Genomic DNA, 13,170 nt, shown 5'->3' with positions numbered 1-13,170 from the left:
GGGGCTATGTGAAAATTAGCAAAAAGTGGTCATAGCTTTTTTTTTAAGAGGGTAAGAAGATATGTTAATGTTCTCTGAAGAAAAGTGGCGTACAGTCGATTTATTTTAGGTATGAATGATCAAGGACCTTGGTGTAGACCCATAAAAAACTTGGTGAAATAGGATCTTTGGCATGGCATGTACCTCGGAATGCACCTCGGCTGATTTTTTTCATTCTAGAGGAAATTTTTACTGACCTTGTCAATGGGGTGAGTAAGGAGAGAGGGGGGAATGCAGAAAAATGGAATTTCCCTTGCCCTTGTTCTCTTAGTTCAGAACAGATCGACAGAAGAATTACGTAAAATCCACATAAGTTATACAGGTATTAATCTCAGCATTTAGACCAGACTTAAGCTTACTGAGTGCACGATTTTTATGCGGTAAAATAAATTAGTTCAAACGTAATATCTTTTTGTGTACAATACAGGATAAAAATGGAACTTCTTCTCATTTCAACATACCAGCAAGTCTTGTCTGTTCTTTCTGTAACAAACCTTTCACCGTGCGCACAAGTTCACTCGGTTTGTTGTTGTTTTGCTTCTCGTCCACAAAACCAGAAACTTTCTTCTTTCTTTCTGATATTCCTTCCTCGTCTACGTCTCCCCTTTTCCTTTTCTTCATGTTGTTCGTTCTGATGTAAAATATTTCCTTCAAACGTTTGCACCGTGATGTTTGTAAGCTTAATTATTAGGTGCAAAACAGCTCATAACACGGTCCAAGAAGGCCGCCGCCATTTTGACTTCTTACACGTGGTACTGGTTTGTGCTTTATATAACTTGCACTGTAATGTCCCAAATGTTCGCGTGACGTTTTGGCGTGACAAGTATAACGACCGTGACGCATCCAAAGTCGGGAACGAATTTCTTTAAAATTTGACAGAAAAGAAATTCGCTCCCGGTGTTGGAGAAAAAAACTGGAATACAAAATAATTTCTCAGCCTACCTCATGCACCATGTAACTCAACTTTGCTTTCACTACGACAGGGCCCTATAAGCTGGGGAGACTGACTGACTGAGGGTGATGGGGATGCATGTCTTCACTGGGGGAAATTTAACTTAAGTGTTGTTGCTTGTTAACATTTCATCGGCCTCCATGTCACTGTTTTAGCACCATGTCGCTTGTTGGAAATTTACACTAACAGGGCCCTACGAAAGGAAAGCCCAATCATTTGGAAATTGCATGATCCCCAGCTTGCTAACTGTTCTGTGAACCTCCCCCCCCCCACCCCAAGGGGGTAAGTTTTGGAAAACCCCTCCAAAAAAACTTATAGCTGACGAAGTGGTGATTTAACATCTGGATGTTGTATTAATAAAACTGGAGGACTACTCCGTAAAAACTAAAATCTTAATTTCAGACGTTTCGTCTTACCTCAGCACCAGAACAATAGCTGAGAAGTTACATCAGCTATTGTTCTGGTGCTGAGGTAAGATGAAACGTCTTAAATTAAGATTTTAGTTTTAACGGTGTATTTCTCATCAATTTGTAAAAATTTTGTCCCAAATTTTTATTGAAGTATGTTGCCCAACCTCCCCCCTATCCCACGAAAATGACCGGCCTTTGTATAATTTGGAGTCACACTGTAACGGTTGAATAATATAATGTACCCTGTAATAAATTATAACCACACTGTGCCATCTGAAAAGCCCAGGGGGGTACTCCGGCTTGTAAATGACGGGGATGATCGAATGGAGGCAAAACTCAGGACCCAAAAAAATCCCTAAATCTTCCGACATTACCCAAAAAAATCCCTGGACCAGAATTAACCCCCCCAAAAATCTCTTGTCAAATTACCCCTAAATTGCCAGGAGGGGCAATAATATAACACAAAGAAAACCATATAAAATTGAACGCTATTCATCATACCATAAATACGCCAAGGCCGCGCCAAGGCACTTTAGTTCGTTTTTAATACCCCAAAAAATCCCCTATTTATATCAAGTCACCCAAAAAATACTTGCCAAATTTTCCAACCCAAAAAAATCCCGGAATCGAAAATTTCAAACCCAAAAAAATCCTTCGGTCATCCCCGTCATTTACAAGCCGGAGTACCCCCCCCCCCCCCCTGGGCTGAAAAGACAGTGCTGATTTCTTGCATAAAGCACTTAGGGAAAAAACCACTCAAATACAACTTACTGTACATTTTAATTTATTTGTTGATTTGTACACCACTGAACTGATTTGGGTAAAATATATTAAACATAGATAATTCTTTATTACAGCTGTATGTGTATAAGTGTGTTAGAATAAAAATTCAATGTAGATGGTCATATTATATTGTAAAGTTTTATTTTTTCATATATATTTTTCATAGATCCTAATCTGCTACATGTATATATTGAATTTAACTGGTGACCTAAACTTAGCAATGAGTGTAATTTCTGCAAATGTTTTACCAAACAAAATCATTCCAGGGTAGCTGAGATCATGCATCACACATGTGATTTTAGAAAGCAGGTATGAAGTAGAGAATAGAAATTTATACACTTTAGACTGAAATACTGGTTGGGGAAGGTTTTTAAAGAAGCCAGCTGCACACGTACAGCAAACACTTTGGGGTGTACTCCCCCTGGGAGTCCCAGGAGGGGAGATATACACTAGAACCCCGGTAACTCAAACTCTGAAAGGAAACGAAAACAGTTCGAGTTAGCGGGGTTTCAAGTTATCGGGGTCGATTAAATAAGACTGAAAGGTCGGTTCAAATCCAAGGGAAATGAAAGTTTGTTTGAGTTAGTGGGATTGTTCGAGTTATTCGAGTTCGAATTACCAGGGTTCTACTGTACTCAGGGATAAAGGCAAGGAGGACTGAAATCCTGACCAGTTAATTTTCTTTGGTGCAAAAGTGATAATCTCAGTATTCTTTTTATGGAGAAGTCATTTTTAGAGGGTAATTTTTAGGGGTTAAGGTCAAGATTTATATCATTATGTTTGACTTTTTCAATAAAATGTTGGGAGTTTGAAAAGATTAGACAGTACTTTGGAAGGTGTACACTTATCCAATGCATGTACTTTAGTAGCAGACGTTTGTATAAAAATTATGACAGCTTCAAGTTTACCTCCCTTTTTTTAGCCTCTACCCCACCCCTCTGTGTTTGTTATGAAAATAAAATCACTTTTTATCAAGTTCAAAGTAAAAACTAAGGATTGTTTTAAAAAGCTTTGTGATGATATGTGCCATCTGAATGTTGAATACTGAGTTGATCAAACACTACACTCATTCCCTCTTTTGTAGGAGAACAACAGTACAGTCCAATCTTCACTGCATTCCCTCCAGAGTCCAGATGACAAATACGGACAAATTTTCATTCATCTGAGCTTCCACTTGGCAACTTGCTCTCAATCTATTAGAAAAAAAAAAATATGTGAAAATATTCCAGTGTGCACAGGTTAGGTTAGGTCGAGTCTGTTCCAATCCTTACAGGATAGGCATCAGAGGGCTCCTTAGTATGGGGGCTTATCCCCGGTTTCTGTAGCAAGAAATGGCTAGGAGTACTCACGTCTGCTACAATCTACTTCCCATGGATGGGACTTTGGTCCATTGCAGACAAATCCGGTCAGGTTGCCTAAACAATAGAATTAATTTGCTGGTACCCATTCAAATACCTGGGAGGTGTGGTGGCCTAATGGTTAGTGCGCTGGACTCTGGAATGAGCGCCGGTTCAGATTTAAGCCCTTGCTGTGGTTATTTTGTTGAGTTTTTGGGCAAGTCACTTACATGTACTCTCATAGTGCCTCCCTCCACCCAGGTGTATAAATGGGTATGGGTAAATTATACTGGGGGTAACCCTACAATGGACTAGCATCCTATCCAGGGGGGAGTGAAATAACCCTAATCGCTTAATGCTTCATAAAATTGAGATAAGCTCCAGCAGTTAGGCCACTTGGCTCAACACAGACTTTTTGACTCAACACAGACATTCAGACACCTGGCTGGAGATCAGGCAGAATGAGAGTAAAGCATCTTGCACAATCTGAACACAACACAAGAATACCAAGGCTTGAATCTGCTAGACCTCTCATTTCTGAAGTGCAACACCCGAACCACCACTACCACCATCATCTTTATTAAGTTGGTAAAGCCCTGGAGATGTCACAACAACTGTAAACAAAGGCGCAGCAGCCACTCAGGTTAACTTAAAACTGAATGACTGATTACGTAATGTTTAATAAATGAGCAGCAGTGTTTTATCAAGTTTAAAACACGAGGCGCAGCCGAGTGTTTTAGACTTGATAAAACACAAACTGCGGATTTATTGAACGGCTTAAAAATCTTCTGATGTAGATCAACTCATTCTTGCACTAATATTTAGATTTGGGCTTATTTTGGCCTAGAAAATTGGACGTAAAGTTTAGCCGTGTCTTTATCAGATATAAAGACACTCATTAAACATTAATTTCTTTTGTATTTTCTTTATGAATTATTAATGAGTTTTTTTTAAATTTGGTAAAACCACCTCCAGTAGTTCTTGTTCTTTTTTTGTATTCATGGCTATGACAATGTGTACTGTAAAAGGATATTTTCTGACTTACCACATAATCATCACCTATCTTGTGAATTCTAAGTGCCAGTTTGTTGCTGTTCCAGGCCTGGGTTGACCAGTCACTCCACCTGTTTGTCACTACACAACTCATAAAACATGCTCCATCAACATACTCCAGACCCTGGAAAGTTAAACATAAAAACAAACAACAAAACTTTTATTTTTACTTAATTAATTTTAACACTTGCTGTACTACAATGAGGAGCTGGTGTTCCTTAAATTACAGACTTCAGAATGCAGAAAGCCATGTTCACTAATTTAGGGTTGAGTTAGCCTGGATAAATGTAGGTCACTTTGTTTTAAAAGGTTATGTTTTGGGTTATGTGACTTGTAATATCAAATGTGGTCTAAAGCATTACCTAGGGTAGTCAAGGAATTACTGGTTATACTTACTGTCTTGATCCAATGATCACCATCTACTCTGATCATTATACCAGCCTGTAAAATTAAAATACAGACAACTCACAATGACAAAAATCATAGAAAATATTGACAAGAGTGCTTTCAGTAATAAGGTTACAAAACAAGTACAAATTCAGCCCTGTATAAAAATAATTTACTTTAATTTCAAAAAAGAATACTGTCTGATAGCATCCTTGATCCAGAATAAAAGAAGAAAATCATAAATTAAAAAGCTTTTTACACTGGGATGGTTTTGGTATTCACTAACATTTTGACAATTCTGCCATTTTTGGAGGTCAACAAGAGGTACTTTCACAAAAAATTTCCATCTTCTGGATTTAGATTGTTTGGGGTTTGACATCTCTGCAATTGGGTGCACGTCGATTTTAAAGGATGCTCAAGGGTTGGAGGTGCAGTGGCCTTAAAAGTTGACAGCATATCAACTCTTTATTATTCTCGGGTCGCTATGAACTAACCTGATCGAACTGGTTCAGAGCTGTCAGTTCAAATGATGTCTCTATGACGCTATTTGTCTGTTTGACCACAAGATGAAGTAAATGCCCATTGTCTTTAATGATTTCTGGGTTGTAGTAAGTTCTAAAAAAACATAAAGGTCCGTCAGGTAACTTCACCGTTTAGTTCTCAAAATGCTGTTGTTATTGTCTAACTAGAATAGATAACATCATACCGATCTTTTAAAAACTATAAGGATGCTCACATCTACATGGAGAAAATTGCAGATACCTTCCTAGCTTTCCATCCAGTAGGACAGGTATTTAAACATGCAATTGTTCAAAATAAGAGAGTTTCATTGGATGTGATACCATTGATTGTGTTTTTTTCAGAAAATATCTAGATACCTCTCACATGGAAGGTTTTTGGTTTGAAACCACACACTCCTCCGGACATTTCAGTTAAGCTCCAAGCTTTCCTTTAAAATTTTTGGCTTGCGGGACTCCCCGACCCCCTCGGAATTTCCAATGACTTTCCCAGGGGTGGGTATGGTTATTTCTGGACTAGCCAGTTTGAAAAATTTGAACAAAAAAATTAAAAAAAAAAAAAAAATTAAACCACAATGAATACACTCTTCCCACCCCCTGAATGAGCTGGAGATGTGCATTTAATGCACATTCTGGGACAGAGACTCAAAGGTCATCTGCATGTCAGCTTAACACACCCCAGTTATATGCCTTTGACAGATCTTCAGCATAACCTATTAAACAACAGCACCTTGATGCAAACGTTGAAGCAGCCTTGTATAAAGAAACAATCCTTAAAATGTTAAATTGCTGTGTATCAACAAATAATTGTTATAAACAAACCTTTTCCAAAAATCTGTTTGTCCTTTCTGAAAAGAAGGACAGTCCATTTTAATTCAGACACTTTATAATACTGCTTTTTATCACCATCTCCCATCAAACTGGAAGTTCCAGTTCCAGCTACTGCTTCACTATCAATTTTAAACCAAACAAACTCAAAAAGTATAACCAGGTTTACAATAATAATTGCACACCAAGCCCCCCTCCCAGAGGGATACTCAATTTATACTTTTAAGTGGGGGTGTGCTGCTGGGACACTTAAAAACCCTTACCCTATACCAGACCATGTTCAGCTGATTTTGCAACCCTATACTAGACTAGACACCAAAAATTCCTATCGATCACTATTACCGGTAGATCCTATTAGTGTTTTTAATGGACAACCATCTGTCAACGACGTTCATGCCGCGATAATTTTATTTACGTTCAGGAAAGCCTCTTTCTCTTCTGAGTTTTTTTTTCTTATTCTGGACTTAATTCTTCATACCACTGATCAGTTTCCCGGCAAATGATACCCTTTTCTAGACCAAAACTCTCTGATTTCTATACCCTATCCCAGACTAAACTGCTTGAAAAAATTACTCTTCACAGGGCAAAAACCTCACCCCTTTTGGCTTTTCTAATACGTTGTCTAGTATACTATGCTTTCAAACCCTGTCGATCTTACTCCAATTATCAAAATTCACATACCTTTTCTTTTCTGCTAGACGTTGTTAAATGACAGTGAAACAAAAAGTAAACCATCTACCGTATTTTCTCAATTAAATGACCCCGGCGTTTTTTTCAAACTTGGTTCTGTGGATCCGACGTTTATTTGAATGATGCAGTTTATTTGAGCAAAATGTTTATTAAACAAGGGTTTTTAGTCATTTATATTAATTTTGTGACATGAATGTATCTTGCAATCATACCTAAAGCACCTCGAATAAATGCCTAAAAGGCTTACTTACCTCTCTACCTTGGAGACCCGGTGTTTATTCGGGGCCCGGCGTTTACTCGAGAAAATACGGTATTTTCGGTCTCTTTACTAGGTGACATCGACTTTTAGAATGTCAAGCTCGCGTGTCGCGATCACGGAGAAGCAAAAATCGAAAATAATGATATAAACACAACAACATACCGAGAAAACTTTTATCCCTGTGTCGCCATTACAACGTAGTTTATACTCTTGTGGTGGATTGTACCAAAGAACATCAGGACCAAGCTTTTCTGAGCTGAAATTTAGACGTAAACAAAATTGCTCCCCAACAGCCGCCATAATCAGCGGCGTCTGCACTCATCGCAGGCTCGCGTATGAAATCAGAATCGCGGCCGCGGTGGTCTGTGGGTCCAGGGTTTAGTAAATTCAGGAAAAGTTGTTTCACAATATACCAAAAATTTGCTCTAAAGTTGCTCAAATATCACAAAGTTGCTACCAAAATTTAAAAAAGTTGCCTGCTCTCTAGAGTCGTTTTGACGTGAATTTTGCGTTTTCTTGAAATTGAAGCGCTTGCAGGTTTACTAAGACTTCCCCAGCGTCTATGGCATTCTCAATGGGGTCAATGTCTGAATTATTTTCATTTTCCTCGTCTAAAATTTCATCTGATTGCGATGCCATAAGTGACTCGGACTTCAGCAAATACCAAGATGGCCGTCGGCAGGCTCTATGTTGCAGCGAATAAATCCAGTTTTAATAAAATCCTTCGAAATGAAACGACCTTTTACGGTTTGGATCGGTTTTATATCAATTTGTTGCTCAAAAGTTGCCAAGGACGGTAAAAGTTGCCCTAGGTTGCTGGTACTACAAAAAGTTGCCCAAAAAGCTAAAAGTTGCTCAAAAGTTGTCGAGCACAATCTATTTATGCCTACCAGGGTTGCGTTTAGGGTGAAAAAGACAAAAAAACATTCATGCAAGGGAAAATGCCAAGAAAAAAATTCGCGCAAAAGGACAAACAAGGAAAAAAAATATTGCTGTAGGAAAGTTCCTATTAAGCAATAAAACCACCTGTCATTTTACACGTTAGGAGATCAGCAATTCGATGAAATAGTCAGAGAGAATACTTAAAATAGCATTTCCGAGCCTGGAAATTTCAAAATTTCCCAAGAAAGCATGCCCCGGAACCCCCTGGAAGGTTGTGATCATAACATCGGAATGGTTTGGCTGGGTTCTATCCAGACTCCACTTTTCCAATCGCTTAGGAACGCGCCCCCACACGGCCACACCCCCTCTCCACCCCCAGTCCCTAAAGGATTACATCAATAAATAACAAAATTTTATGGGAAATATTTGAACTATTTAGTAAATGATCAACAAAGCACCATTTGTCAAAAATATGGTACAAAATAAACAACACATGGCATTTGTCTACAAAAACAAAACAAGCAATAGGTTTAAAAGAAAGTGAAAATTGAAAAATCCTCCTTCACACACCTCTTTTCTAATGGTCCGTCCCTAACAAAAATCTACATCAGGCCCTGAAAATGAAGATTTTGGGACCTGGTATTGAAATACCTCAACGTAGGTCAAAGCTTATCTTCATTCCAGATCCAGCAAAATCGACAGTTAGAAACTTGAAATGTACAGTTTGGGGCTTTTTGACAATCCGCCATCGCGTGGATTCATCCTAATTTTAACTCCATGTCCAGAAGAGCCGAATAAGAAGGTGATGCATGAGTCATTTAAGATGACAATTTTGGGCCTTTGTGTTGAAATACCACCTCGCAGTTTAAAGCTTATCTTCACTCCAGATCCAGCAAAACCGGCCAGTTTGAGACTTGAAATGTACAGTTTGGGTATTTTAGAGAATCCGCCATCACGTGGATTCATCTTGATTTTCATTCCACGTCCAAAAGAATCGAATAGAAAAGTGCTACTTGAGTCATTGAAAATGAGGATTTTGAGCGCTTGTTTTGAAATACCACCACTTAGAATAAAGCTTATCTTCACTCCAGATCCAGTCAAACCGGCCAGTGTGAGACTTGAAATGTACAATTTGGGGCTTTTTGAGAATCCGCCATCACGTGGATTCATCCTAATTTTCACTCCACGTCCAAAAGAATCGAATAGAAAACTGCTACGTGAGGTATTGAAAATGACGATTTTAGGCGCTTGTGTTGAAATAACACCTCGCAGTTTAAAGCTTATGTTCACTCCAGATCCAGCAAAACCGGCCAGTTTGAGACTTGAAATGTACAGTTTGGGTCTCTTTGAGAATCCGCCATCAGTGGATTCATCCTAATTTTCACGCCACGTCCAAAAGAATCGAATAGAAAAGTGCTACATGAGTTTTTGAAAGTGACGATTTTGGGCCCTTGTGTTGAAATACCACCACGTAGATTAAAGCTTTTCTTCACTCCTTATCCAGCAAAACCAGCCAGTTTGAGACTTGAAATGTATAGTTTGGGGCTTTTTGACAATCCGCCATCGCGTGGATTCATCCTAATTTTAACTCCATGTCCAGAAGAGCCGAATAAGAAGATGATGCATGAGTCATTAAAAATGACGATTTTGAGCCCTTGTTTTGCAATACCACATCGCAGTTTAAAGCTTATCTTCACTCCAGATACAGCAAAACCGTCCAGTTTGAGACTTGAAATGTACAATTTTTGTCTTTCTGATAATCCGCCAGCACGTGGATTCATCGTAACTTTTACTCCACGTCGAAAAGAATCAAATAGAAAAGTGCTACATGAGTTATTCAAAATGACGATTTTGGGCCCTTGTGTTGAAAATACCACCCCATAGATTAAATGTTATATTCACTCCAGATCCAGCAAAACCGTCCAGTTTGAGACTTGAAATGTACAGTTTGGGTCTTTGTGAGAATCCACCATCACGTGGATTCATCTTAATTTAGACTTCAGGTTCAACAGAATCGAATAGAAAAGTGCTACATGAGCCATTGAAAATGACAATTTTGGGCACTTGTGTTGAAATACCACCATGTAGATTAAAGCTTATCTTCACGCCATATCCAGCAAAACCGGCCAGGTTGAGACTTGAAATGTACAGTTTGGGTCTTTTTGAGAATCCGCCATCACGTTGATTTATCTTAATTTTAACTCCAGGTCCAAAAGAATCGAATTTGAAAGTGCTACATGAGCCATTGAAAATGACGGATTTGGGCCCTTGTGTTGAAATATCACCTCGCAGTTTAAAGCTTATCTTCACTCCAGATCCAGCAAAACCGTACAGTTCAAGTCTTGAAATGTACAATTTGGGTCTTTCTGATAATCCGCCGTCACGAGGATTCATCGTAATTGTTACTTCACGTCCAAAAGAATCGAATAGAAAAGTGCTACATGAGTTATTGAAAATGACGATTTTGGGCCCTTGTGTTGAAAATACCACCCCATAGATTAAATTTTATCTTCACTCCAGATCCAGGAAAACCAGCCAGTTTGAGACTTGAAATGTATAGTTTGGGTGTTTTTATAATCCGCCATCACGTGGATTCTCGTAATTTTTACACCACGTCCAAAAGAATCGAATAGAAAAGTGCTACATGAGTTGTTGAAAATGACGATTTTGGGCCCTTGTGTTGAAACTATCACCCCATAGATTAAATGTTATATTCACTCCAGATCCAGCAAAACCGGCCAGTTTGAGACTTGAAATGTATAGTTTGGGGCTTTTTGACAATCCGCCATCGCATGGATTCATCCTAATTTTAACTCCATGTCCAGAAGAGCCGAATAAGAAGGTGATGCATGAGTCATTGAAAATGACGATTTTGAGCCCTTGTTTTGCAATACCACATCGCAGTTTAAAGCTTATATTCACTCCAGATACAGCAAACACGGCCAGTTTAAGACTTGAAATGTACAGTTTGGGGCTCTTTGCGAATCCGCCATCACATGTATTCATCTTAATTTTCACTCCATGTCCAGAACAGTCGAATAAGAAGGTGATGCATGAGCCACTGAAAATGACGATCTTGGGCCCTTGTGTTGAAATACCACCTCGCAGTTTAAAGCTTATCTCCACTCCAGATACAGCAAAACCGGCCAGTTTGAGACTTGAAATGTACAGTTTGGGGCTTTTTGAGAATCGGCCATCACGTGGATTCATCCTAATTTTCACTCCATCTCCTGAAGAGTCGAATAGGAAGGTGATGCATGAACCACTGAAAATGACGATTTTGGGCCCTTGTGTTACAAAGGGCACCTCGCAGTTTAAAGCTTATCTTCACTCCAGATACAGCATAACCGGCCAGTTTGAAACTTGAAACGTATAGTTTGGGGCTTTTTGAGAATCCACCATCACGTGGATTCATCTTAATTTTCATTCCAGGTCCAAAAGAATCGAATTGGAAAGGGCTACATGAGGCATTGAAAATGACGATTTTGGGCCTTTGTGTTGAAATACCACCATGTAGATTAAAGCTTATCTTCACTCCAGATCCAGCAAAACCGGCCAGTTTGAGACTTGAAATGTACAGTTTGGGTCTTTTTGAGAATCCACCATCACGTGGAGTCATCTTAATTTTCACTTCAGGTCCAAAAGTATCGAATAGAAAAGTGCTACATGAGTAATTGAAAATGACGATTTTGGGCCCTTGTGTTGAAATACCACCACGTAGATTAAAGCTTTTCTTCACTCCTTATCCAGCAAAACCAGCCAGTTTGAGACTTGAAATGTACAGTTTGGGTCTTTTTGAGAATCCGCCATCACGTGAATTCATCTTCATTTTCACTCCAGGTCCAAAAGAATCGAATAGGAAAGTGCTACATGAGTCATTGAAAATGACGATTTTGGGCTCTTGTTTTGCAATACCACCTCGCAGTTTAAAGCTTATCTTCACTCCAGATACAGCAAAACCGGCCAGTTTGAGACTTGAAATGTACAGTTTGGGGCTTTTTGAAAATCCGCCATCACGTGGATTCATCTTAATTTTCACTCTACGTCCAAAAGAATCGAATAGAAAAGTGCTACATGAGTAATTGAAAATGACGATTTTGGGCCTTTGTGTTGAAATACCACCATGTAGATTAAAGCTTTTTTCACTCCTGATCCACCGAAACCGGCCAGGTTGATACTTGAAATGTACAGTTTGGGTCTTTGAGAATCCACCGTCACGTGGAATCATCTTAATTTTCACTTCAGGTCCAAAAAAATCCAATAGAAAAGTGCTATATGAGTAACTAAAAATGACGATTTTGAGCCCTTGTGTTGAAATACAACCCCATAGATTAAATTTTATCTTCACTCCAGATCCAGGAAAACCGGCCAGTTTGAGACTTGACATTTACAGTTTGGGTCGTTTTGAGAATCCGCCCATCACGAGGTTTCATCCTAATTTTCACGCCACGTCCAAAACAATCGAATAGAAAAGTGCTACATGAGTCATTGAAAATGACGATTTTGGGCCCTTGTGTTGAAATACCACCTCGCAGTTTAAAGCTTATCTTTACTCCAGATACAGCATAACCGGCCAGTTTGAGACTTGAAACGTATAGTTTGGGGCTTTTTGAGAATCCACCAGCACGTGGATTCATCTTCATTTTCATTCCAGGTCCAAAAGAATCGAATTGGAAAGGGCTACATGAGGCATTGAAAATGACGATTTTGGGCCCTTGTGTTGAAATACCACCATGTAGATTAAAGCTTATCTTCACTTCAGATCCAGCAAAACCGGCCAGTTTGAGACTTGAAATGTACAGTTTGGGTCTTTTAGAGAATCCGCCATCACGTGGATTCATCTTGATTTTATTTCCAGGTCCAAAAGAATCGAATAGAAAAGTGCTACTTGAGTCATTGAAAATGAGGATTTTGAGCGCTTGTTTTTAAATACCACCACTTAGAATAAAGCTTATCTTCACTCCAGATCCAGCAAAACCGGCCAGTGTGAGACTTGAAATGTACAGTTTGGGGCTTTTTGAGAATACGCCAT

At 39.0% G+C, this 13,170-nt stretch overlaps 2 protein-coding genes across 2 annotated transcripts in view; both read right to left on the bottom strand.

The window, feature by feature from the left end:
- LOC144657396 (nucleolar pre-ribosomal-associated protein 1-like) overlaps window positions 1-1,036 on the bottom strand; it is a 40,288-nt gene extending 39,252 nt beyond the window's left edge. The window contains exon 1 of the mRNA XM_078517745.1: window positions 501-1,036. Coding sequence (XP_078373871.1) covers window positions 501-660 — 160 coding nt within the window. The 5' untranslated portion in view covers window positions 661-1,036. The remainder of the gene's footprint in view (window positions 1-500) is intronic.
- Window positions 1,037-2,831: 1,795 nt separating this feature from the next.
- Window positions 2,832-7,569, bottom strand: LOC144657070 (uncharacterized). The gene is made up of 6 exons (XM_078517363.1): window positions 7,419-7,569; window positions 6,302-6,327; window positions 5,456-5,576; window positions 4,971-5,015; window positions 4,567-4,698; window positions 2,832-3,377 (listed from the first exon to the last, which is right to left on the bottom strand). Exons 1-6 carry the CDS (start codon window positions 7,554-7,556, stop codon window positions 3,339-3,341), a joined length of 501 nt encoding a protein of 166 aa, XP_078373489.1. The 5' UTR covers window positions 7,557-7,569; the 3' UTR covers window positions 2,832-3,338.
- Window positions 7,570-13,170: the final 5,601 nt, after the last annotated feature.

Source organism: Oculina patagonica, chromosome 6 (genome assembly GCF_052425735.1).
Source record: "Oculina patagonica isolate OP01 chromosome 6, crgOcupat, whole genome shotgun sequence".
Classification (NCBI taxonomy): Eukaryota; Metazoa; Cnidaria; class Anthozoa; order Scleractinia; family Oculinidae; genus Oculina; species Oculina patagonica.
This window is presented reverse-complemented; position numbering and strand designations above follow the sequence as displayed.